Source organism: Chenopodium album, chromosome 23 (assembly GCF_948465745.1).
Source record: "Chenopodium album chromosome 23, dcCheAlbu1.1, whole genome shotgun sequence".
Taxonomy (NCBI): domain Eukaryota; kingdom Viridiplantae; phylum Streptophyta; class Magnoliopsida; order Caryophyllales; family Amaranthaceae; genus Chenopodium; species Chenopodium album.
In genome coordinates this window covers 4,762,567-4,788,212 of record NC_137856.1, presented here as the reverse complement: position 1 = coordinate 4,788,212, position 25,646 = coordinate 4,762,567, and the positions used below count along the sequence as shown (strand labels likewise).

The 25,646-nt window shown below is 39.2% G+C and overlaps 5 protein-coding genes across 5 annotated transcripts; 3 read left to right on the top strand and 2 right to left on the bottom strand.

Annotated features, from left to right (window-relative positions):
- Window positions 1-4,639: 4,639 nt before the first annotated feature.
- Window positions 4,640-7,894, bottom strand: LOC145606896 (uncharacterized). The gene is made up of 5 exons (XM_081662735.1): window positions 7,410-7,894; window positions 6,398-6,767; window positions 5,987-6,349; window positions 5,325-5,929; window positions 4,640-5,087 (listed from the first exon to the last, which is right to left on the bottom strand). The coding sequence occupies exons 1-5, from the start codon at window positions 7,892-7,894 to the stop codon at window positions 4,640-4,642; spliced, it is 2,271 nt and encodes a 756-aa protein (XP_081518861.1).
- Window positions 7,895-7,903: 9 nt separating this feature from the next.
- On the bottom strand, window positions 7,904-9,358 carry LOC145606895 (uncharacterized). Its single transcript, XM_081662734.1, has one exon. The coding sequence runs from the start codon at window positions 9,356-9,358 to the stop codon at window positions 7,904-7,906; it is 1,455 nt and encodes a 484-aa protein (XP_081518860.1).
- Window positions 9,359-15,980: 6,622 nt separating this feature from the next.
- Window positions 15,981-18,059, top strand: LOC145606894 (putative disease resistance protein RGA1). The gene has a single exon (XM_081662733.1). It carries the CDS (start codon window positions 15,981-15,983, stop codon window positions 18,057-18,059), a length of 2,079 nt encoding a protein of 692 aa, XP_081518859.1.
- A 1,663-nt stretch (window positions 18,060-19,722) lies between these two features.
- Window positions 19,723-22,324, top strand: LOC145606893 (putative disease resistance protein RGA3). Its single transcript, XM_081662732.1, has 2 exons — window positions 19,723-19,831; window positions 19,914-22,324. The coding sequence occupies exons 1-2, from the start codon at window positions 19,723-19,725 to the stop codon at window positions 22,322-22,324; spliced, it is 2,520 nt and encodes an 839-aa protein (XP_081518858.1).
- Window positions 22,325-24,305: 1,981 nt separating this feature from the next.
- On the top strand, window positions 24,306-25,543 carry LOC145606892 (putative disease resistance protein RGA3). The gene is made up of 2 exons (XM_081662731.1): window positions 24,306-25,402; window positions 25,522-25,543. The coding sequence occupies exons 1-2, from the start codon at window positions 24,306-24,308 to the stop codon at window positions 25,541-25,543; spliced, it is 1,119 nt and encodes a 372-aa protein (XP_081518857.1).
- Window positions 25,544-25,646: the final 103 nt, after the last annotated feature.

The following is a 25,646-nucleotide window of genomic DNA, read 5'->3' as shown; positions in this document are numbered from 1 at the left end:
AAGGTCAGCTCATTATAAAGAACCTGGGAGCGAAAAACTCCGTTTTCCTCCCCAAGTGACCTTGTATGCTGATAACATACAAGGTCAGCTCAGTGCAAAGTGGACGTTATGGTAGTGTAACCGTTTTTCTTCTCTCTTTTTTTTTTGTTTGCTTGGGCGGGAAAATTTTTACACGTGTCACAAATCCTGCCGCTGCTTTTTGAAAAAGCTTGTCAATTAACAGCCGTCAGATCTCTGAACCGCCTTTCACTTCAATTGGCCTTTCAGTTTCTTCTCTTTAGATCAAAATTCCGCCATTTCCTCATTACTTCGCATTTTTTCCTAGTTTTTTTTTTCCTGTCGAAAAAGTTTAAGTTACCGACCAAAGTTCTTTCCTTTCTTATCTTCTTCGCGTTCGGTTTGTGCATTCCGTCTCCTCAGGCGTATCTTCTCTTTCTTCGTCGTTTCCTTATCAGTTAGAGGCGTCAAATCCGCGATTTTCATCGAAGGTATTTTTGTACCCTAACCTCTGATTTTTCATGCCTTTTTTTTTATTTTCTTATATTCAATTAAATGTCTGAAGATAGTGTTGAAGAGAATTTTCCTAACCTTAGTACTGCTAGGCGTCGTTTAATTAGGCAATCTTTAGGCAAAGAAACCGGTAGTAATCAGGGTAATTCGTCTTCCCTTTCTGATAATATTGACTATCCTTTTGAGACGTTATCTTCTGAAGAAGAAAAACGCGCTTTTATGATACATAGGACCATTGCCCACCGTGAAAGTGCCCTTCACCCTACTAACCCTGATATCCCTGCCGATACCGAAATTCTTGATGTTGAGCCTGTTAATGTCCGTTATCACTTACGCAGCTTTACTGGGAGACGATATTTTAATCAATACGGCACTAACGTTGGCAATATAGGTATAAACACTATGCCAAGGGTAAAGAGTACAAGTTATCAACCCCGAGCCGCCGCCCGTGAAGCCGCTGAGGCCGCCAAAGCAGCTGAGGCCACCAAGGCAGCGGAATCTAGCAAAAGACCTGGAAAAGGTCAGGTTGTAAGTTCTTCTGAAGAAGAACTTGAGGACGATATCCCTTTGACACCTGAAGAAGGTCCGTCATCTCCTGTTCATGATTCTGCCGTCAACTCAGTTTTAAGAGATGACGACGCTCAGGAAGACAGTGTAAATAATGAGAGTAGGGATAACATTGTTGATTTAACGGCTGAGGTTATCCAGGAAGAGAATCTGGACGAGGGGTATAATTCTGAGACTGATAGGGCTGAGTTCCGACGACCTATGGTCCTTGCCAGCGGCGGAAAAGTAGCAAAGGAAAAGATAAGTGAAGCTTTTAGGAAAACGGCAATTACAAAGGACTATTGTCGTCGTGCGAAAAAGTTCTTTAACTTACCTGATGGGTATGAGTTGTCTCTCCCTCCATCTGGAGCTTCAGTGTTGGATTGTCCAGCTGGTTCCGTTGCTGTTTATATGAAGCATTTGGATTTCGGCCTCCGCTTTCCTCTACATCCCTTTGTTGCTAAAATCTTGAAGGCTTGGAACGTTTTCCTGGTCTAGTTAACCCCTCAAACCATTCGTGCCGTTATCGCTACAGTTTGGGTTATGCTATATCGGAACTTCCCTCTAACCCTTAATGTATTCAGGCGGCTTATTACCCTAAAGAGAGATGGTCAATCAGATGGGTGGTGGTCTTTATATACCCTACCTCATAAATATACCGTCCATCCTAAATTATCTAGCTGCAAAGGTTGGAAGGATAAGTTTTTCTTCATGTCAGTCCTAGAGGATTTTCCTTTGAGGAGAACTTTTTTCAAGCCTCATCCCCACTTTGATTCAGTCCCCGAGAGAGATCTCGGGAAACATGAAGAGAGGGCTGTCAATTACTTTGACATCTCTGAACATGATGAAGGTGACGGCAAGGTTCGTCTTATTCCTGCGGTGTGGGTGCCGAATGTGAGTTACATTCTGGGCAACGCGCCGCTTTCTCGTGTCGGTCTTTATTGGACTGACCAGCATGGTATAGCTTATCCTTCTTGGCTTTATTATTCTTATTCACTAATTATTCATTTTCTTTTTTCATAATGAAAACGGCGTAGCCTACTTGTTTGGTGCTACCTTCTTTTCCCTTTTATTATTATTATATTTTTTTTTATATATATTCGCATTTAACTGATTGAATTTACACTCCTTTTCACCAGGTATTGATAAGTTGGATAACAGACAACTCGGCCTATCTGCTGACGGGACAAGGGTTATCAGGCGCTGCCCCAAAGCTTCCGACCCCTACGATACTCTTGCTTCCGTTTGCGGGCGTGCTCCAGCCATTAGTGCCAAGAGAAGAGCTGAGATCATGGCCGATGAAAATACCAAGAAAAGAAAACTAACACCTCTAGCCAATCGGCGAGGCGGCATTGCGATCTCCAGCCCCAGGCAACCTGAAGGGCGAGCCGAAAAGAAAAGGGAGCAATCGGCGCCCGAGAAGAAGAAAGACCAGTCGGTGTCTGAAAAGACCCCGACTGCTAACAAAGCTAAAAGCCCTGAGGCCGTTGTGAAGAAGGTTATTCAGGGTATCGAGGTCGAAGATCTCACTTCTGCTGAATCTCCCCGTCTACCTCAGGCAACCACCGTAATTGCTCCTACAACGGTTGGGTCGGATTCTAGCATCCCAGCCTTGACTTATCGGTCCAATCAATGGATTGAACGTGTTTCTGGAAGGTTTCCAGATGAAGTTCTGAAGGAGTTTGCTGTCCCTCCCGGCCATTCCGGCGACCGTTGGCAACCTGCCATGGATGTCGGCCGGAACGAATCTATGATAACCGATGACCCAATGCAAGGTGGGAATCTCGGTTATCGGTTGTTGAGCAATTTGACACTGCCAATGGACAGACCTGCTGGTCCAATCGGCCCCCTTGCTGCTGTTCACATGCACAACATGATGAAGGTACGTATATATGTTATTACTTTATTTCTTTATATATATCTTTATGTAGCGTTCTCGGCTTTCCTATTTTCACGTATATACATTTCTGTAGGCCGTCATGTCCGGCACAGAGCTGGTTGAGATGTATCGTTACTATCAGGAGAAGCATCATCAAGCCTCCGCCAGCGAAAGTGCTATGCAAGAAGTCATCAAAAATGCTGAAAAAGCTTTGGATGACTTAAGGAAAATAAAAGAGAAAGACGACAGAGAGATGTCGGAGCTGAAGATCAAGGCTGAGAGGGTTGCCAACCTCGAGCTAGAGGTGCAAAGTTTAAAGACTCAGATCACTGAGAAAAACAAGGTCGTTGAGCGGCTCCCCTCAGTTGAAAAAGATCTCCGGGATGCCAGGATTAAAATTAAGAGCCTTGAAGAAAAGGTTCAAAAAATGGAAGCCGACAAACCTGGTATTCGTCGGAGAGCGGTCGGCCGTTATCTAGCCTCTGATGAGTTCTGCTCCAAGCTCCAAGATCGTTTTGATGGAGGTTGGACCGCTGCTCAGAGATGTATTGCTCACGCCGTCGGTTGGAAGAAGGATGATTGGGCGAAAATTGAAAAAGCTTTCGGCGAGGAAGCCTACAAGATCCCTTCTGGCTTTGAGGCGCAGCAATTTTCTGATGAGGACTTGTATAACCTGGCGCCAACTGTTGATGACGGCCCTAGCAATCCCAGCATTTTAGATTCCCCTGTGCCTGAGAATGCTCAATCTTAAAGGGGCGGGCAGTCATCACCGACATCCTCTTGTGGGTCTTGTATCATTGGGCCTTACCAGTCGTAACTCTTTTATTGTTTTTGTATGTATGAACATGTTTTGACAGTGCTGTTTTATCGGCATATACCCCTCTTTTGTGGTGATGCCTGTCGGCTGTTAATTTTATCTGTTGTGTAAACTTATTTTTATTTTTACCGTCTGCCGTTTGCCTTCAAAATTCTATACTTTTATCATAACTGTGTTACTCTTTAGTTATCATTTTCTAGTTTGCCTGTTTTTAAACAAGGTTATGATAATCATGTTGCCTCGCCTTGCTAGTTTTCAACGCATAAAAAATTGCAAACAATAGTTACTTACCTAATGCTTTGTCTGAAATCAGAAAACTTCCAGTTAGAAACCTTTTTAAAGACGCCAGCTTCCGGAGATACCAGATCTAAAACCTGGCTCGAGAAATTGCATATAAAAATTACTAGCATATTTTAAAAACTTATCAGCATACTATGGATATCACAACGCATTTGAACGCCATATCATTCCTCGTGCCCCCCAGTGTACATAGTTCACGCTAGAGCTATGCACACTGAGCTGCGAACATGAAAGCGAACGGTTATTGCTGGTTCAGATTATAACACTGGTCACCTACTGCTGTGTTGTTATAGCCAGTTAGGTACCCTCTCGGCGATCATTTTCTGAGCTACGCCTCATGTCGGCGTATACTCGAATTGATTTGGCCGGTATTTATATTTTGAACCAGCAACCTCATGAGTTAACATATACAACTGATCAGGTTGTATAACTGTTATCTTCATGGAAGCGGTTTTTAGCTGTCCATCCCACTTAACGATGTTTTGTTAAATGGAGGATGCCTATTTCAATGCGTATTGTCTGAATACTTCTTCATTCATTACCGATATCTTTTTCGATATCAGTTTCAAAAAATAAGGATTTGTTCATTACACATAGTATTTTTTCAATACAGCGGAGTTCCATACATTTTTTAGAGGTATCCCATCCGGGGTTTCCAGATAAAATGACCCTTGGATGACGACATCTCTTATTCGATAAGGCCCTTCCCAGTTTGCAGTCAGCTTCCCGTCTTCATTTCCCTTACCGGTTGCTGCGGTTCTTCGTAAGACTAGATCTCCTTTGCTTAACGGCCTATATGATACTTTTCTGTTGTAGGCCCGTGACATTCTTTCTTTAAAGGCAGCTGACTTAACTGCCGCTTTTTCTCTTAGCTCTGGCAAGAAATCTAACTGTTGCCGTAGGAGTAAATCATTTTGATCTGCACAATAATGCTGAATTCGGAATGTCGGCAACCCGACTTCTGCTGGTATGACTGCCTCCGTTCCGAAAACTAGAGTGTAAGGGGACTCACCTGTGGCTTCTCTCATTGTTGTCCTGTTGGCCCATAATATTTCTGGTATCAAATCTGCCCATAAACCTTTTGCGTCTTCGATCTTTTTCTTAATTGCCGTTATTATCTGCTTATTTGCTGCTTCTGCTTGGCCGTTAGACTGTGGGTGGCATACTGCTGCATAAGCAAATTTTACCTTATACATCATTAAGAGATCTTTGACTGGCTTACAGTCAAATTGAGTTCCATGATCAAAAACCATCGCCATCGGCAGTCCGAACCTCGTGAAAATGCTTTTCCATATAAATTTTTTCACTTCCGATGCCGTTATCTTCGCTACTGGTTCTGCTTCTATCCACTTAGTGAAGTAATCAATTCCCACTATCAGATATTTTCTTCCACCTGTTGCTGATGGGAACGGGCCTACTATATCCATTCCCCATTGGGCAAAGGGGACTGGATTCAACATCGGAGTCAGATCATTTGGGGGCAAGTTGATAATTGGAGCAAACTTTTGACACTTTTCGCATTTTTTAACATAAGCCGTCGCATCTGCAATCATTGTCGGCCAGTAGTATCCCCTTCTCATTGCCTCTCTGGACAAAGCTCTTGCTCCGAGGTGATTACCACAACTTCCCTCGTGCAATTCTTCTACTAATCTTGTGGATTCAAAACCCGTTATGCACCTTTGCAACGGCAATGAAAATCCCCTTTTGTATAACTGGCCTTGGTACATAACGAACCACACACTATCCTTCTGTAACCTTCTCAGCTCCCCTTTATCGGTTGGTCCTACACCATGAACGATGTATGCCAGTATTTTATCATACCACTGATCCTCCACTTCAACACAATTGACATCTGCCGGCATCTCATCTATGCTTCTCTGCTTTAAAATCTCAACCATAACCGTTCTTTCCAAGTCATTGAAGCTTGAACTTGCCAATCTTGCTAGTGCATCCGCTTGAGCATTTTTTAATCTCGGAACCAGTTTGATCTCGAAGTATTGCAACTGAGCTGCCAATTGCTTCATCTTATCTAAATACTTTACCATTGCTGGCTCTCGAGTTTCGTACTCCCCACTAAACTGGCTTGATACCAGCTGGGAGTCAGTTGTCAAAACTAACCGTTTTGCCTCTGCCGCTATCGACAGCTGCATTCCAGCTACCGCAGCTTCGTACTCGGCCTCATTGTTTGTTGCCTTGAATTTAAATTTCATGGCGTATTCAAATATTTTTCCATCTGGAGTCGTTATCACAACTCCGGCCCCTGCCCCCGTTGCTGCGGCTGATCCATCAACTGATACCTGCCATGTTCCCAACTCCTCTTCTTCATCCGTGTATGTGGTTTCAACAATAAAATCTGATAACGCTTGAGCCTTAATTGACGTCCTAGGCCTGTAACTTATTTCATACTCCGATAACTCTACTGCCCATGTCAGTAGTCTACCAGACGTATCCATTTTTCGCAGTGACTTCTCTAGGGGATGATTGGTGAGTACTTCTATCGGATGTGCATCAAAGTAAGGTCTTAACTTCCTAGCTGCTACCAGTACAGCTAAAGCCATTTTCTCTATCACTGGGTATCTGCGTTCTGCTGCATTCAAGACATGGCTGACAAAGTAAATCGGTTGTTGTTGCCTCTTCCTTTCTACCAACAAAACGGCCGCTATTGTTTTTGGTGATGCTGAGATGTATAATTGTAACACTTCTCCCTTCTCAGGCCTAGCAATTGTGGGAAGAGATTTAAGATGATTCCTCACTACTTCTAAGGCATCACTTTGTTCTTTTCCCCACTCGAATGCCTTATTCTTTCTCAGCACCATAAAAAACGGGAGTGCTTTATCAGCTGATTTGCTGATAAATCTTGTTAGCCCTGCCATCCTGCCCGTTAACCTCTGTATATCACGAATGGTTCTTGGTTGTTTCATTTGAAGCACCGCATTTACCTTATCGGGATTTGCATCTATCCCCCGTTCACTAACCATGAAACCTAAAAACTTCCCTGATCTCACCCCAAAGACACACTTCTCTGGATTCAACTTCATTTGATATTTTCTCAAGGTTTCGAATGTCTCCCTCAAATCGGCTATATGGTCTTCTTTGTTCTTACTCTTTACTATCGTATCATCCACATACACCTCAACATTCCGCCCTTTCTGTTTCTCAAAAATCTTATCCACCAACTTCTGATAGGTTGCCCCTGCATTTTTCAGCCCAAAGGGCATTGCCTTATAACAGTACACACCTACATCCGTTATAAAGGCCGTTTTATTTCTGTCGGCCTTATGCATGCTGACCTGGTGATATCCCGAGAATGCATCCAGAAAACTAAGCATGGCATGACCAGAGGTCGAATCTACCAACCTATCTATCCGGGGTAATGGATAGCAATCCTTAGGGCAGGCCTTATTCAAATCTGTAAAATCCACGCACATTCGCCATTTCCCTGTCGGCTTCCTCACCATTACTACATTTGCCAACCATTCGGGATATGTACAGGGTTCTATAAACCCTGCTGCTAAGAGTTTATTCACCTCGGCCTGGATTGCTTCTATCTTCTCAGTCGAGAAATTACGCTTCTTCTGCCTTATCGGCCTAAACTTTCTATCAACATTCAGCTTATGTTCCATTACCTCAGGATGTATGCCTGGCATCTCACTGGCCGAGAACGCAAAGACGTCGGCGTTCTCGCGCAATAAACTTATCAGGTTGCATCTGGTCTCCACATCCATATCTGCCCCAACTTTCACTGTTCTACTGGGGTCGCCTGGCTGCAATTCAATTTGGACGGTTTCTCCGCCCGGCAACGGCCGTGGTGTTTCTTCAGGTCTTGCGTCAAAGTTTTTCATTGTCAAATCTTACACTGTCGGTTCATCTTCCCTTGTTGGGTTGCATGGAACTGTGGCACTACCAACGGGGTTCTTTAAAGCTGTGACATAACAGGCTTTTGACATAACCTGGCCTCCATACACCTTCTCCACAGCTCCCAAGTTTGACACATAGGCTATTGCCAAGTGGTAGGTTGATACAACAGCCTGCATGTCATGAATTATCGGTCTGCCGATAATTGCGTTATACGCCGACTTGACATCCACCACCAGAAACTCTGCCATCACATCTCTTGCTTGTGGTCCATCACCCATCCTTACAGGCAACACAATACTCCCCTCCGGCCTCACAGTTGATCCATTAAACCCGATTACTGGATACGACACCGGTTTCAGGTATTGCCTCCCGATATTCATCTCATTAAAAGCTTGAACAAACAAAACATTTGCTGAACTGCCTCCATCTACCAGCACCCTTTTGATGTCGGCACCATTTATCTTGATTATCAAGACTAACGGATCGTCATGTGGGAACACTACACCTCGTGCATCTTCTTCCGTAAACACAACTTGTGGTATTGATGCCGGCCGAGGGCGATTATCTACATCCAAAGCACAAACCAGATGCCGGTGCTCCGTTAAATGCTTCTTTGCCCCACTAATCGTTCCTCCGTGAATCGGTCCTCCCGTTATCACATCTACCCTTCTCGTAGATAACGATGGTATTCCTGCGTCCTTTTGTCGGACTATTCTTCCTTGAGCTCTTTCAGGCCTTGCTTCTATTTGTTGCCTCTCAACGGCCTGTGCCGGTTGTTGATTTCTACCGGTATTCAACCGGTATTGTGTTAGGTGCCCCCTCCTGACCAACTCCTCGATGTTGTCCTTCAATTGGGTACACTCTTCTGTATAATGCCCCACATCCCTATGGAACATACAGTACTTCTTCATGTCCCTCGACCTTGCTTTCATGGGAATCGGCCTTGACCAATCTTCTCTGTTCTGATTCACTGAGTAGATTGCAGCCCTTGGTGTATTCAGGGGGGTATAGGTGCTGTATCTCATTGGCAGCCTTGTCGGTCTGGTATCTTGCCGGCTTCCTCCTCCCCTTCCCGAGGCAGGAGTTCTCGGCCTGCTCCCTCCAGACGAGGTCCCCTCATTTTGAATTTGCCCCTTTCCTACCACCATATGCCTGCTACTCGTCTTCAACAGCTCCTCACTCTTTATGTAATCGTGAGCTTTGCTGAACGCTGCCGCCAATGTCGGCAGACTCTTCCTTGTAAGATACCTTTTGAAATCTGAATCAACTAATCCATCCATCAGAGCCATCACAGCTATCTCCTGTTGTAACTTCGGAATAGTGTTTGCTTCATTATTAAATCTCCTGATGTAATCCCTCAAAGATTCATCTGATTTCTGCTCCACAGCCATCAACTCTCCAGAAGTTTTCTGCCTCACGCTGTTACTGACATATTGCCCTACAAACATCTCAGTCAGTCTTTCAAAGCTATCTACTGATCCAACTTCAAGGTTGTTAAACCAATCGGCTGCAGCCCCAATCAAAGTTGTCGGAAAGACCTTACACCAAACTGCATCTGAGTTTGTGTACAGCATCATGTGTCCCTCATAAGACGTTATAAATCTTGCCGGATCCCCTCTTCCATCATATCTACAAGTCGGCATTTTCACTTTCTCCATTGGTTGTTCTAAGATGTGCTGGGCAAATGGGGATGCCCTTAGCTGCACTACCGTGCGTACTGCTTGACCTGCCACTTGTGAGCTTCTTTGCTGCCAAGTTCTAGTACTCGCAACACGGCTCGAGGATTGCTCATCTTGCCGTGATGTTGTATGCGTCCTTACTGGCGACTCATGTCGGGGTCTCCTTGACGAGTTCTCCAGCTGATTGTGTTGTTCCTCCTGATGATGGTGCGATGTTCCTCTATCGGCCTGGGCAGCTTCTCTTTCAGCCCGTGCTGCCTCAGCCTCCTTTCTCTTCTTGCTCATTGCACTCATCACCCTTGCGGCTGTTTCCAATTCATCTGGAGTAAATGCCGCCATAGGATCCTCTGCCTCCCTTCCTCCTGCAGGGGGGGTTATCGGCATATGGAACTGATTACCCTCTAGGGTATGGGTTTCATCCACTATTTCCACCTGGGGTTGTCCTTCTGGTATCCCATTGTTTAAATTGTTTCCGGCCATGATTATTGTTGTTGTGTATATATTTTGTGTGAGGTTCTTAGGCGATAGAAGTGATCAACAGCCCCTCCTTCTAGCGCCAAATTGTTTCTGTCTGATCCCAACTCCTCCAGGAACTCGGAACTGAGATTCTGATACCCCTATCGGCAAGCTGAGAACCTACACAATGAGAAGAGGTTAGCTAACCCCGGGGTGATCCGGGGATAACCACTCCGATGATAAAGTCAGAAAGTATTTGAGAAGAGAAGACAAGTAAGAGAAAGAAAGTAGAGAGAGATTAGAGAGAGAGAGTCATTCAAAAATTGTCCCCCTTAATGAGGTCTTACCTACTTATTTATAGTAATCTACCTTGACAGGTGGCTTTCACCCATGCACAACCTTTCGCGCCAAGTGTCGAGTTTCTGTTGCCACGTGTTAAATTGCGGCAGGCCGACATGTCCTCGTTCTGTAACATATCGGCGTCTTCTCGTGATCTGGTCACGTGCTTTCGCAAGATATCGGTCATGCCCGGATATCATCCCATACACTTCCAAATGACATACAATCTGCTGCAACTTCTCCGGGTATTGGAGATTGTGAAGGTTTGGTGGAGCTTCCAGAATGGTTACATTGTTTTACCTCTCTCCAGCAATTTAAAATTGAAGATTGTCGAAATGTGTTGGGTTTGCCCAAATGTATTAGCCAGATCAATTCTCTACAAAAGCTCTTAATTAAGGGATGCCCAAACCTATCAATAAGATGTGCTGTACCAGATGGGGAAGACTACTCTCTCATAAAACAAATTCCCACATTCGTGCTTGATGGCGTCACATTTACTCCTAACCAAAAAGGTCTGAACTTCTATCTCACTAATTTTGATTTTATATTCTATTGTTGTCTCATCTTTGGTTAGTATTTGATTACCTCTAAATTCATTTTAATTTTAACTTTTTTGACATAATAATTTCTACTATATACCTAAGTATAACTAACGGCAAAGGAAAAGAGGGAAGAATTACAAATTAATGATTTTTATTATTTCTAAGAGTACACTCTGTAACTATTATGTGTTGTTGATTTTTTTGCAATTATTTGTTTTACAGATTTTTGGGACCACTGTTTTGCTGTTGGAGAAACTAGAAAGTATTGGTCTGATTGTTAATGGCTCATATTTATTTGAATACTCAAGGCCTCAAGGGCATATATATGTCTAAGTCGTTCTTCTGTATGATATAATGATTGAAGCTATGTATCTATCTTTTAAATGCTTTATAGGAGTTACATGGTTTTACCTTACTCTTAAAGTGAGGGTTTTACATGTAACAAACTTTTTTTTTGTTTTAATTTTTTTTTAATTGTACTTTGTTTATTTGATTGTTTGTTTGTACTTTTAAGAACGTTTGAGTTATTGTGTTAAAGTTTTTGGGCGGAACGAGATTATACTTCCCTACTGATAAACATGAGAATTTAAGAACACATACATACTAGTGGGTGTGTTTGAATAGGTAAACTCTTAGATATGATAGACATGATTTACAATAATTTGTTATGGATCACTAATATTTGAGTCACCATGTTTAATTGTTAGTACTATTAAAAATTTAAAATATCCTGTTGACACTAGCAATTGCAGCCACAATTTCAAATCTTCAATATATAGGACTATGAATAACTTGTGAATATTTTTGGCATTAATTGTGAAGGATGAACTACTGCCCTTTCAAATCATCACAAGGAGTAAGCTTAATGTAATTTCCAAAAAATCACTACAATATGTTATTCAGTCATAAGGTACAACAGTCATTTTAATTTCCTATTAATTAGTTTGGTTAATAATCAGTTCAGGATCAGAGGAAAAGCAGAGAAAATATGTCCTTGTAATCGCGCTTGATGGCTATCTAATAATTTAAGTAGTAACGTAAAAAGTTTAGTATACTTCATGCTCTTGAGTAGAGCTGTCAAAAGTTGACCCGACCCGAAATACCGACCCCAACTCGACCCGAACCCTAACCCGTCTGAACCCAAAAAAAATGGTGACCCGAACCCGACCTGAAACCAATCCTAGACCCGAGTTGACTCGAGTATTTGAGACCCGAACCCGACCATGAACCGACCTAGAGAGGACCCGACCCGAATGTGACCCGTAAATTATTGACCTAAATCGAACCCGAGAATGACCCAAACCCGTTTTAACCCGTCAAAACCCGAATTCAACCCGACCCGAGTTCAACCCGACCCGTTCCTAACCTGACTTGAATTTAAACCCGACCCGAAATTAACCCGACTTGTTATTGACCCGACCCAAATTCAACCCGACTTGTTATTGACCCGACCCGAATTTAAACTCGACCTATTACTAACCCAAATTTTAGAATTTAGGAATTTTTAGGATAAAAAGAGTACTCCGTATTGACTATTAAGTTTCAGGCTTTCTTTCAATTTATTAACATGGATTCCAATTATAAAACAAAAGTGGCCTTTCTCATCTTACTTGACTTATCTTTTACATAATCCTCGTCAAAGAAAAACTGAACTAGACAGCAGCCAAAAAAAAAAAATTTAAACAAAAATATAAAAAATACACGGGACCCAGACAATAGCAGGTCTTTCTCATCTTACTTAACTTATCTTTTTATTATTATTATTATTTTTTTTAAGGGAATTCAAATTTTATTATTCACTTGTCTGTTTAATATTTTTTTAGAAAATGTTTTAAATTACGTAATTTGATTTGGAGTTTTAAATAAATTAAAAAAAAAAATTAAAAAAAATGTAAGTGGACCGAATATGACCCGACCTGATATCAAACTTAAACCCTATTGATCCAATATTTGATACCCGAATTCAAACATGAACCTACTTGATTATTATAACCCGCAAATTATTGACTTAAATAGAACCCGACTCAAACCCGATAATGACCCGACTTGATTATGTCCCGTAAATTATTGACTTGAACCGAATTCGACTCAAACCCGATAATGACCCGACCTGATTATAACCCGAAAATAATTGACTTGAACTGAACCCGACTCGAACCCGAACACGACCCTAACTCATTTAAACCCGTAAAAACCCGAATTTAACCCGACTTGTTTTTCACCCGACCCGAATGTAACCCGGCCTTTTATTGACCCGACCTTAACCCGACTCGAACCCGAAAAGAGGTATGACCCGACGTGATCCGACTCAAGCATGACCCAACCCGAACCCGACCCACATAGGTCCTGACATTAACCCGTAGTGACCCGCCCTGAGATGACCCGATCCACACAAACCCGACCCATTTACCCGAATTGACAGCTCTACTCTTGAGTAATTAGCTAGAATACTAACGTATAAAGTTTAAGAGAGTAGTGAAACATATATATGCGTAAAGTCATACGACTTTCGCATGGGTACTAGTAACTTATTTACTTGTGTGTAATTTTCCTATATAAATGACGAATTGTGTTTGCGAGGTATATATAAAGGCTAGCAATTTGGGTTTACTATCAATTGGTAAAAGTCATTTGCTAAAACGCAAAAGGTTGACATGATGGTTTGAATGTTATGGAGTATTAAAGAATGAATTAACATGATTACCTCAATTGATTTGTGTTTTTGTCACGAACTCTCAAAATCGAGCCATTTTATTAAAATGACGTTAACAAATCACAAGTTGAAACTAGTTAAAGTGACTTTCTCGGGTTCAAATCGGGTAGATAAAAACATATTGAGCTTGAATCAGTTTTGGGTCACGTCAGTTAGTTTGTTTCCCCGTACAATACTAAGACGTGTAAACATGATGCGTCTTGATTTAGTTTGGTTTCAGAATAACTAAAAACAGTTTGGGTCAATTTTTGGTTCCAAATAACCGGTTTGCAAATGATATGAATCTCTTAAAGTCTATTTATAAGTGATATGTATCTCTTTGGGTCTGTAACTGACCGTTTTTAGTTTATTCCACAAAAAAATAGATTTTTTTTTTGAGGGCACCACAAAAAAATAGATAGCGCTACGTACAACTAAGTTGCTGGTGGAATTTCGTTGCGTCGAGTCCATATGCGCTTATATTTTTTCTTTGTAAATATGAGGGTAAAATAGCCATTTGACATCTATAACGGTACTCGTACTTTTTATGGTTACAAACTTACAGATAGTGAAACATTTTGTGTACTATTATGCATGTATATTATACTTTTAGATTATAGATTGTCTTATAGCACTATTACATCTCACATTGGTATAATATTTGATGTACAATTTACATACTTATTTGTACCATTAGAAAAATATTTATACAACTACAACATTTAATAATGTTTTTTTTTTTTTTTTTTTTTTTTTTTTTTTTTTTTAATTTTAATAGCAAAAATATTTCATTAATCAAAAGTCATACGACATTTACAATAGAGATTCGACGCTAACAAATACATAAGATATTGAATCAAATAAAATTTTCCTTTATAAAACTAAGCTATGATCGTCGAGTAAATCTTGCACTGTAAAATACTTTCCGCTTATGTAGCTGGAAAATATTGCCTTGTTGAAGAGACAATCTAATGATCCTTTGTAGCCGTGAGGATGTTTTCCTTCTGATTCATCCGTCTTATTCGAAAACTTAATAACTTTTTCGCTAACAAAATAATTTCACGACAATCCGTTAGATCTAATATCATGGATTCAAAACCAAGAAATTACTCATTCGAAAAGAGGAGATAAACATTGCTTTCGAAAGAGGTCGAAAAACCCTTATCTTTCGAAAGATGAGATCGAAAACTCTTTTTTTCGAGGGAGAAAAATTTCTTTCCCAAAGGAGAAAACATTATTATATAACCTAATTTTTTTTAAAGAAACAAGAATTTTGGGGCTTTTCACCGGCTAAAACCGATTAAAGCCCCTTTAAAATTCAACAATGGAGGCTAGGGTTTGAAGAGAGGAAGGAGATACTATTTACATACTTGATGGTACTTTATACTCATGTTAATATTTGCAACTTAGCCATCCTAGTTGTTTCAAAACAAATACTTCTTCTGTTTTTTTTACTTGGAACACACCTTTTATCATGCTTTGTAAACGGGTAGTTAAACTAGGTAAACGAATGAATTAAGCTATGAAATTTAAACTGTAGCAACTTATCCATTTTTCTTATAGGTGGTAAAATTTTGTAAATTATTTATCCGTTTACCTAGTCTAATATTTTCTTTGAAATGCGTGCCGAAAGGGTGTGTTGCAACTAAATAAAAACGGAGGAAGTACGTGTTATGCACCAAGAGTTATTCTGCTGACTTTTTTTCCCATAAATTACAAAAATTAAGCATTCTTTATTGAATTATCAAGGGTTGACTTGTCTAATTATAAAGAGAGAATTTACTAGTCTTTATTTGTTCTATTTATTTTGTATATTAGGGAAAATGACTTTTTACCCTCCTATGAGGTATGACAATATGCTTCCTCCAGTCTTCCACATTTTAATATACTTGGGTAGTTGGGTTGCCTCAAGTCAAGCCCTCAACCACTGGCATAGTACACGTAACTACTCCATCGCCTTTTGTGTTTGCTAGACTTAAAATAATTTCTTGTCTTTACTACTTTCTTGTTTTCCTCTTTCTCACAATATAAATGTGTAAATGGCGGAAGCAATCATATTACCGATTGCTAAATCTATACTTGGCAAGATAGCTTCCTTTACTGGCGATCTTGCCATGTCCTCTATTTCTGAAGAAATAAAAGCAGCCAAGTCGGCTAAAAAACACATCAATAAGATAGCCGATAAGCTCACTGCTATTTGAGTCGCAAAGTAAAAGATCTTCGTGAAACACTAGAAAGCATAGTAAATAAGAAAAATGAATTTGGTTTGACTGAGCGTCCAGTTGAATTCTCAAGGGATAGTATTAGGGATCCCTTTGATGGATGTGCCTATGTGTGTGAATCAGATGTTATGGGAAGAGAAATGGCTAAGCAAGATATTATAAGAATATTGATAGATGTGACCGATGTTAGTGAGCTCACAGTGCTTCCTATAGTAGGAATGGGTGGCATCGGAAAAACTACATTAGCTAAGTTGGTGTATCATGATGTCCACCACTTTGATCTTAAGCTATGGGTATGTGTTTCGGACAAGTTTCACATACTAAAGATCATGGAGGACATTCTGAAAAGCGGGGCAGTCGGGAGTAGTGACAATACATCCAATCAACAATTGGATGATCTATTAATACAAAAGCTCCATGTTTTGCTAGGTGGGAAGAAGTACTTGCTTGTGTTGGATGACGTCTGGGTTGAGGATATTGCAATGTGGATACGGCTAAAGAACGTGTTGGCCGTTGGGAATCCAGGGAGCGTTCTTTTGATCACCACAAGAAGCTCCAAGGTTGCTTCCATCACTCAGACATGTGAGTCATATGACTTGGACAGTCTTCCGATAGATGTTTGTTGGTCCATTTTCAAGCAGTTAGCATTTAAGGATGGCGAAGAAGACATATATCCCAACCTTCATGAGATTGGTTGGTCTATCAATAAGAAATGCCGGGGCATCCCTCTTGTTGTAAAAAGTTTGGGGAGTTTGCTAAGAAATGAGAGAAATGAGCAAGAATGGAGACGAGTTGATAGTATGTATAGTTTTGCGGAGCTAGAACAACAATATGATCAAGTCTTGCAGCTTTTAAAGTTAAGTTATGTTAAACTTCCGTCCCACTTAAAACCATGTTTTGCTCATGCTTCATTATTTCTTAAGGATTCAATTCTTCATTCGAATGTTGTACCATATATTTGGAGCGCAATTGGTTTATTGCCTCCAGATAATAAGTACAAAGGAATTGAAGACTATGGATACTCTTACTTCATGGAATTGGCATCAAAGTCTCTTTTTGAAGAACCGAGTTTGTGTATTGATGGAATTTATTGCCAAAGTAAAATACATAATCTTTTGCATGATTTGGCCGTATACATTATGGAGGATGAATTGGCTGTTGTAACTTTGGATAAGATGACAGATATAAGCTTTGCTAGGCATATTGTTTGGGGATACAATAGTTCAGATTTAAAAGATACAGAATTTCCTATGAAGCTTCTCAATGCAAAGAAAGCCCGGACATTTCGATTTGTTTATGAAATGAAACAACATGTGAGTATGTCCTTTCTTGAAGGAATTATATCTAATTTCAGCTGCTTACGTATCTTGGAGTTTGGGAGTCTTTGGTTTGAAGAGTTGCCAAAGTCAATCGGGAACTTGAAGCATTTGCGATATCTTGATTTGTCTTATAACCCTATCATCAAATCACTACCAAGTACAATATGCAATTTATTGAATTTAGAAACACTTCGTATTCATAGATGTGAGCAATTAAAAGAGCTACCAAGGGATATACATAAATTGCAGAACTTAAAGAATTTTCAGGTTACAACATGTCAAGTAAGCTTAGTTGAGATCAATGAATTGAGTTCTCTGCAACACTTGTTCTTTGATTCATGTAAAAGATTGAAATCATTTTGGGACAACGATAATACTGGTCACCTAACTTCCCTCCGAAGATTATACATTGAAAACTGTCCAAAATTGACAAGCCTTCCAAATAGTATGAAGTACCTTGTTGGCCTCCAAATACTATTTCTACATTGTTGTGAAGGGTTAGATTTGAACCATCAGAGAGAGGCCTTTGAAGGTCTTCAAAGCCTCCGACTATTATACATCAACAATGTTAAAATGACGAGTCTCCCAAGTAGTATACAATCGGCTGCAACTTCTCTTCAATATCTCATTATTGTAGAATGTGGAAGTTTGATGGAGCTTCCAGATTGCTTTCATGGTTTTACCTCTCTCCGAGAAGTTTCAATAGGAGATTGTCCTAATGTGTGGAGTTTGCCCAACTCATTTCGCCACCTTACTTCACTACAAAAGCTCTACATCGTTGGTTGTCCAAGCCTATCAGAAAGATGTGCTGTGCCAGACGGTGAAGACTACTCTATCATATCACATTGTGCCAATTTCGAGCTTGATGGTGTTACTTTTACTCCAAATCATAGTCGTTGAAAAAAGGTTGCGGTTTCTAAGCCCACTATTTGTGTATTTTGTTTCTTCAGATCATTGGAGTATCATTTTTAGTTTTTTACATGACATGATATAATCATAATTCATAAGCTGCCATTGTTATTATTAAGTAATCTTCAATGTTGACACAAAGAATTGCAGCCACACCTTTCAAAAAAAGAAAAAAAAAAAAAAATATTGTAGCCACAATTAAATTTCACATCAATAATGTAGGTAGTATATGTTGATCCTTGTTGACAAAAGATACCAATATGTACGTTGTAAACATAAATCGAATCTTATACTTTCTCTGTATTTTTTAGTCGTATTATTTGGGATTTCACACTATTTACACAATATTGTTTGACTAACTTTTGTGACTTATCTAAATGAAAAATATTATTATCGTTTGAATATATTTTGACTTATCACAATTGGTATGGAGTACATGATTCAGGAGTATATAATACTAACTCTCATCTCAAAATCTACTTTTTAAATAGAATAATTTGTAATTTTTTTTATAAACAAAATAGAAAAATTCGTATTTTACCACCTCTTAAAACACTATATTTTGAACTAAACACCAATTTTGATAGTTATTTAGAAATACCACCCAAAAAAGGGGGGGGGGGGGGGAATTACTCCATAAATTTCACCACTAGTTAATCAGTTAACACTTCATGTAAAAAATGTTAAATAAAAATATCATTGATTTTCGTGCTGAAACTTATACTATCAATGTTTTGTGGGTCACTTACCAAATGAGACTTGCAATATCAACGTTTTGGGGGCCATTTATTTCTTATCTTTTGTGAGAAGTTGTTGCAAATTGAAATTTCCATGAACTTTCACTTCCTCCATAAATTCAACCACCCAAAACTTCAAGCTAGTCAATTCGTTGTATTAAAAAGATAATTTAGCAAGTACTCCATTTATTTTTAAATACTTGCTCCATTTTTTCATGTGCAGAGTTTTAGGAGAAATTGGAAAAAGTAATAAAATATGGAGGTAGTGGAATAATTGAGAAATAAGAAAATTGTAAAAAGCAAAAGTAGTGGAAAAATAGGAGAAGACAGAGTATTATGTTCGGTCCACTAAGTGTGAAAAATAAATTAAATATTGTCAAAGTTCTCTAAAAAAGTAAATGGAGCATATATTTGAAAACGGACAGAAAAGAAAAGTGAAGCAAGTATTTAAAAACGGAGCGAGCATATTTTAAACATCTGTACAATTATTTCTTGTTTATTGATAAATTATGATCGATTTTAATTTGTAGAGCAATGTTTAATAAAATTATTTTTGTCCTTGAAGTTGTAGCCGTTAGAATAAGGTTAATTGTTTGGCAAAATCGAAAGTGAAACCATGTGCGACATGTCTCCATGCTAGCCATTTGCCTTTTCATGAATGCATTAACCCAAAAGTATCCACTTTACATAATAAATCCACCCACTAATCTTACTTTTATCTCATGTACAAGAATAAACAAACCCTTAATTTTTAAGTGGCCACTTGTAATTAATTTATTATTACTATTAATTTATTATTGTTTAAATTTTGGCTGGGGTATAATGCTTACAATTCACACACACCTGCAAAATAGCTCACTCCCACTCTAAACCTTGCTCAATTAGCTTGATCTTTCTCATATCATTTCACAAAAAAAATGGCGGAAGCAATCATTTTGCCAGTAGCCAAATCCATACTTGGAAAGCTTGCTTCGTTTGCCGGCGACGCTGCGATTACTTGGAAAGCTTGCTTTGTTTGCCGGCCAAGTCTGCTAAGAAAGATCTCAAGATCATAGCTGAGAAAATGGAGGCTATTTATGCTGTCCTTCATGATGCTGAAGAAAAGCAGTTTACCAACAAGGCCATGAAACTTTGGCTGAGAGATGCTCTGCTATTGATGATCTCTTGGATGAAGTGGCCTTTGATGCTCTGCTATGCAAGGCTAATGAAGGTCATTTTCGCCGTCAGCTCAGGTACTATCTTTCCTCTTCCAATCCTATCATTTCACGCTTTCATTTGAGTCGTAAAATAAAAGACCTTCGTGAAACGCTAGAAAACATAGTGAATAAGAAGAATGATTTTAACTTGACTGAGCGTCCAGTTGAATTGTCAAGGGATAGTATCAGGGATCCTCTAGATGCAAGTGCCTATGTGTTTACATCGGCTGTAGTGGGAAGAGATGAGGCTAAGCAAGATGTTATAAGAAGATTGGAAAGTGTCAATGATGTTAGTGAGCTCCCAGTGCTTGCTATTGTTGGGATGGGTGGGATTGGAAAAACTACATTAGCTAAGTTGGTGTATCATGATGTCCAACACTTTGATCTTAAGTTGTGGGTATGTGTTTCAGACACATTTCGCATATCCAAGATCATAGAGGACATTCTGAAAGATGGTACTGGTGACTGTACTCCTAACCAAGATATGAGTATATTGGTGAAAAAGCTCCACAGTTTGTTGAGTGGGAAGAAGTACTTGCTAGTGTTGGATGATGTCTGGGTAGAGGATTTTGCAATGTGGGTAGAACTAAAAAACGTGTTGGCTGTTGGTAATCCGGGAAGTGTAATTTTGATCACCACAAGAAACTCCAAGGTTGCTTCTATCACTCAAACATTTGAATCATATAACTTAGATTGTCTTCCTGTAGAGGTTTGTTGGTCAATTTTCAAGCACTTGGCATTCAAGGAAGGCGAGGAAGATAAATATCCAAATCTTTGTGAGATTGGAAGGTCTATTGTTAACAAATGCCATGGCATCCCACTTGTGGTAAAGACTTTGGGGAGTTTACTAAGAGTTATAAGGGATGAACAAGAATGGAAACGTATTGAGAATATGGATAATTTTGCTGAATTGAAGCAGCAATATGGTAATGTCTTACCACTTTTAAAATTAAGTTACGATAAACTATCTTCTGATTTGAAACCATGTTTTGCTTACATGTCTTTGTTTATGAAGAATGCTGATCTTAATTCTTATTGTATACCATATATATGGACCGCACTTAGCTTGTTGCCATCAGGTCAAAGAAATGAAGATATTGAGGACTTAGGCTACTCTTCTTTAATAGAACTCTCATCTAAGTCCCTAATAGAGCTGGATGAATGTATTCATATGCATGGTTTATTCTGCGCGGGTAAAATGCATTATCTTTTTCATGATTTGGCTGTGAACATTTTGGAGGGAGAATTAGCTGTTGTAACTTCAGATAAGATGTCGACCGATTTGGACTTTGCTAGGCATATTGTTTGGGGTGATGATGCTAATTTGGATACTTTTAAAGATAAAGAATTTCCCATCAAGGTTCTCAAAGCAAAGAAAGCTCGAACATTCCGATTTGGTTGTGAAATGAAACAGTACGTAAGTACGTCTTTCCTTGAGAATATTATATCCAATTTCAGTTGCTTACGCATCTTGGAATTTTCGAGTCTATGGTTTGAAGGGCTGCCAAAGTCGATTGGAAATTTGAAGCATTTGAGATGTCTTTGCTTGTCAGGGAATCCAATCATCAAATCACTTCCAAATACAATATGTGATCTGTTGAACTTGGAAATGTTTGATATACAAGGATGTGAGCAATTAAAAGAGCTACCAAGGGATATACATCAATTGCAAAGCTTAAAGAATTTCACGGTGACAACGTGTCAAGAGAGCTTAGTTGACACCAAATTCATTAAATTGAGCTCTTTACAATCCTTGACGTTTATTTCATGTAAGAGATTAATATCCTTGTGGGACAACGATACCATTGGGAACCTCAATTCCCTCCGAACTTTACTGATCAATGATTGTCCGAAATTGACAAGTCTTCCAAATAGTCTGAAGTACCTTGTTGGCCTTCGACAATTACATATACAAGATTGTGAAGACTTAGATATGAAACAATGTAGCCTTGAAGGCCTTCAAGGCCTACGAATATTGAGCATTTACAACGTGAATATGGCAAGCCTACCAAATGGCATTCAATCTGCTGCAGCTTCTCTTCAATCTTTTGTTATCATGAATTGTGCCAGTTTGGTGGATCTTCCGGATTGCTTTCATTGTTTTACTTCCCTTAGGATAATAGGAATGGCAAATTGTCCAAATGTGTTACGTTTGCCCAAATCACTTTGTCAACTCACTTCTTTACAACAGCTTGGAATTGGGAATTGCCCACACCTATCAAAAAGATTTGCAGTACCAGGTGGAGAGGACTACTCCCTCATAAGACATATTCCAGCATTCTTCCTTGACGGTGTTGCTTTTACACCAAACCAAAGCCATTGAATGAATTAAATGAATTGCATCGGTTAGCGTTTTTCTAAGCTGTCATGTTTGTTAGTTGGTATACAATCAATTTCAGCTTGCTCTCTTCAGTATCTCTTTAACAGTAGAGTTTCAACTCTTAACTGCACTAATTTTGTATCCTCTGTTTTAATTTAGGTTGTCACTAGGAATTCCAGCCACAATTTTCAATTTTATTTTAATTACAAATGTAAATTTTACTTGTTTGAAACTATAAATTGGCTTGCTAATTACAAGTTTATTGCACAGTTACACCTTTTTACATTCTCTTGTACTCCATCGATCTATCTTGCTTCATTCACTTTTTAGTTTTTTACTGGTGTTGCTGAAGGAACCATCAGAAATGCTTACAAGGACCTTTATCCTCATATTTCGAAGATAATACCCAATTGGTATGCCAAGGATGAGGACCTGAAAAACCTTTGCAGTCCTTAGAAGGAACGTGGGAGCTCTACGGACCGTCTTACAGATTTTTGCCTTTTTGGTGTGGGGAATACAAAATGGAAGTCTGCCCATTACCTTAAAGATATAACTCACATAAAAGTTGGCTTAACTCCTGATCGAATGTGCAATTGTTTTGTCTTAAACTTTAAAGAGGCGCACCCATCTTTGTTGGGGGGTGACATATCAACATACACTTCTCTGTTGCATTATTGTAGCAAATGTAGTATCTAAATGACAGGCGCAGGTGAAGAGTTAGGGATCCCGGCCCTTATGATCAGCGGTAGATCTAGAGAATAATAAACAAAAACATTTTTATGGTATTTGTATTTCAAAAATGAAAACATGGAGGTTTTGTGTACATAATTGACGCGATGAGATCAGTGCTCCTAGTTAAGGCTTTTTAAAACCGTATTAGTCTCACCTGAACAGCTAGAACACATTGTGGGCCTTGTGGCTAAGAAAGCGTATTCAAAGGCTATGTTATGTGCACCAAAAAAAATGATCTTACCTTATTAGTAAAGCGTCAAATATGAAAACAGGGAGGATGCGTACCATAATAAATTAAATCAATTATTAAAGGAAAATTTGACAATTACCACCTTCTGTTATATCCATTTTAGCAATTAGCACCTTGTATTTTTTTTTTTGAAAATTACCACCTTCTATTTTCAAAAACATCAAAAGTTACCACCTTCTTACCCCTCAACTACCACGTGACGTTATTTTGGGCTCATTCTTTCCCTTTCCTCCCTATTTCCCTCACATTTCTCATTCCTAACTCGATTTTCATCCCCCCTTTCACTTCTTTTCCCCCAAACAATCAAAAACACTTCAATTCACTCCTCCAAATCAAAATTAACGAACATTTATTGGTGGTTTGGGGGAGAAAAATTGAAAGGGGAGATGAGAATCCAAATAGAAATGAGAAATGTGAGGGAAATAGGGAAGAAAGGGAAAGAATGGGCCCAAAACGACGTCACGTGATAGTTGGGGGGCAAGAAGGTGGTAACTTTTGATTTTTTGAAAATAGAAGGTGGTAATTTTCAAAATAAAAAATAGAAGGTGGTAATTACTAAAATTACCATAACAGAATGTGGTAATTGTCAAAATTTCCATTATTAAAACCCAAGTTATTCCTGTGCACCAAAAAAGAATAATAAGGAGTATCACCCTTAAAACTTTGAAATCACAATAATCTCACTTGATTTTTTGCAAAAAATATTCTATTTTATAAAATTTATGAGCAATCACTGTTGACTTATCAAAGGTAGGCTGGAGCGATTTCAATTATTTTACAAAATTTATAAAGCAATATTGACTTATCAACTGTTGAATGGAGAAATTACATAAAAACAAATTAAGGGTATTTGTACTTGAGTTGCCTTAACCACTCATTTTTTACGAGCACATCTTAAGATTCGAAGGGCATTACTACTCTTCTACAGTAGTATACCCTCACGCTCACTCATCTTCACATGTTTTCTTCTCTTCTAATCTTGTTTTTCCCACAACTTTGAAAATGGCGGAAGCCATCATTTTGCCTATTGCTAAATCCATACTTGGTAAGATCGCTTCCTTTACCGGTGATCTTGCCATTTCCTCTGTTTCAAATGAATTAAAAGCGGCCAAGTCAGCTAAGAAAGATATCAATAAGATAGCCGATAAGCTCACTGCTATTTGTGCTGTCCTCTATGATGCTGAAAAAAAGCAATACTCAAACGAAGCCATGAAAGTTTGGCTAAGAGATCTCAAGCATGTTGTCTATGATATTGATGATCTCTTGGATGAAGTCGCCTTTGAAGCTTTACAACGCCATGTCAATGAAGGTCGTTTTCGCCGCAAGCTTAGGTACTATCTTTCCTCCTCAAACCCCATCATTTTTTCTTTTCATGTGAGTCACAAAATACGAGACCTTCGTGAACAGCTAGAACACATTGTGGCTAAGAAAAATGATTTTGGTTTGACTGAGAATCCGATTGAGTACTCAACTGCTGACGTCAGGGATACTTTTGATAGAAGCTCATATGTCCATGTACCTGATGTTGTTGGAAGAGATGAGGCTAAGCAAGATGTTATAAGAAGATTGGGTAGTGTTAGTGATGTTAGTGAGCTCTCTGTGCTTCCTATTGTTGGGATGGGTGGGATTGGAAAAACTGCGTTAGCTAAGTTGGTGTATCATGATGTCCAACACTTCGATCTTAAGTTGTGGGTTTGTGTTTCGGACACATTTTGCATATCCAAGATCATCGAGGACATTTTGAAGAACTGTAGAGACAGGAGTGGTAACGACACATCCAATCAACAGCTAGATGATTCATTATTAAACAAGCTTTATGCTTTGCTAAGTGGGAAGAAGTACTTGCTAGTGTTGGATGATGTCTGGGTTGAGGATTTCAGAAAGTGGAAAGAGCTAAAGGATGTGCTAGCTGTTGGTAATCCGGGGAGTATAATTTTGATCACCACAAGAAACTCCAAGGTTGCTTCTATCACTCAAACATTTGAATCGTCTTATGATTTGGATAGTCTTCCGATGGAAATTTGTTGGTCAATGTTCAAGCACCTGGCATTCAAGGATGGTGAGGAAGGCAAATATCCGAGTCTTTGTGAAATTGGCAGGTCTATTGTTAAAAAATGTCATGGCATCCCACTTGTTGTGAAGACTTTGGGGAGTTTATTAAGAAGTGTGAGGGACGAACAAGAATGGCAACGAATTAATGATATGAAAAGTTTTACAGAATTGAAGCAACATTATGGTAATGTTTTACAACTATTAAAATTAAGTTATGATAAATTACCACCTCACTTAAAACCATTATTTGCTCACTTGTGCTTGAACGTGAAAAATTATAAATTATATTCA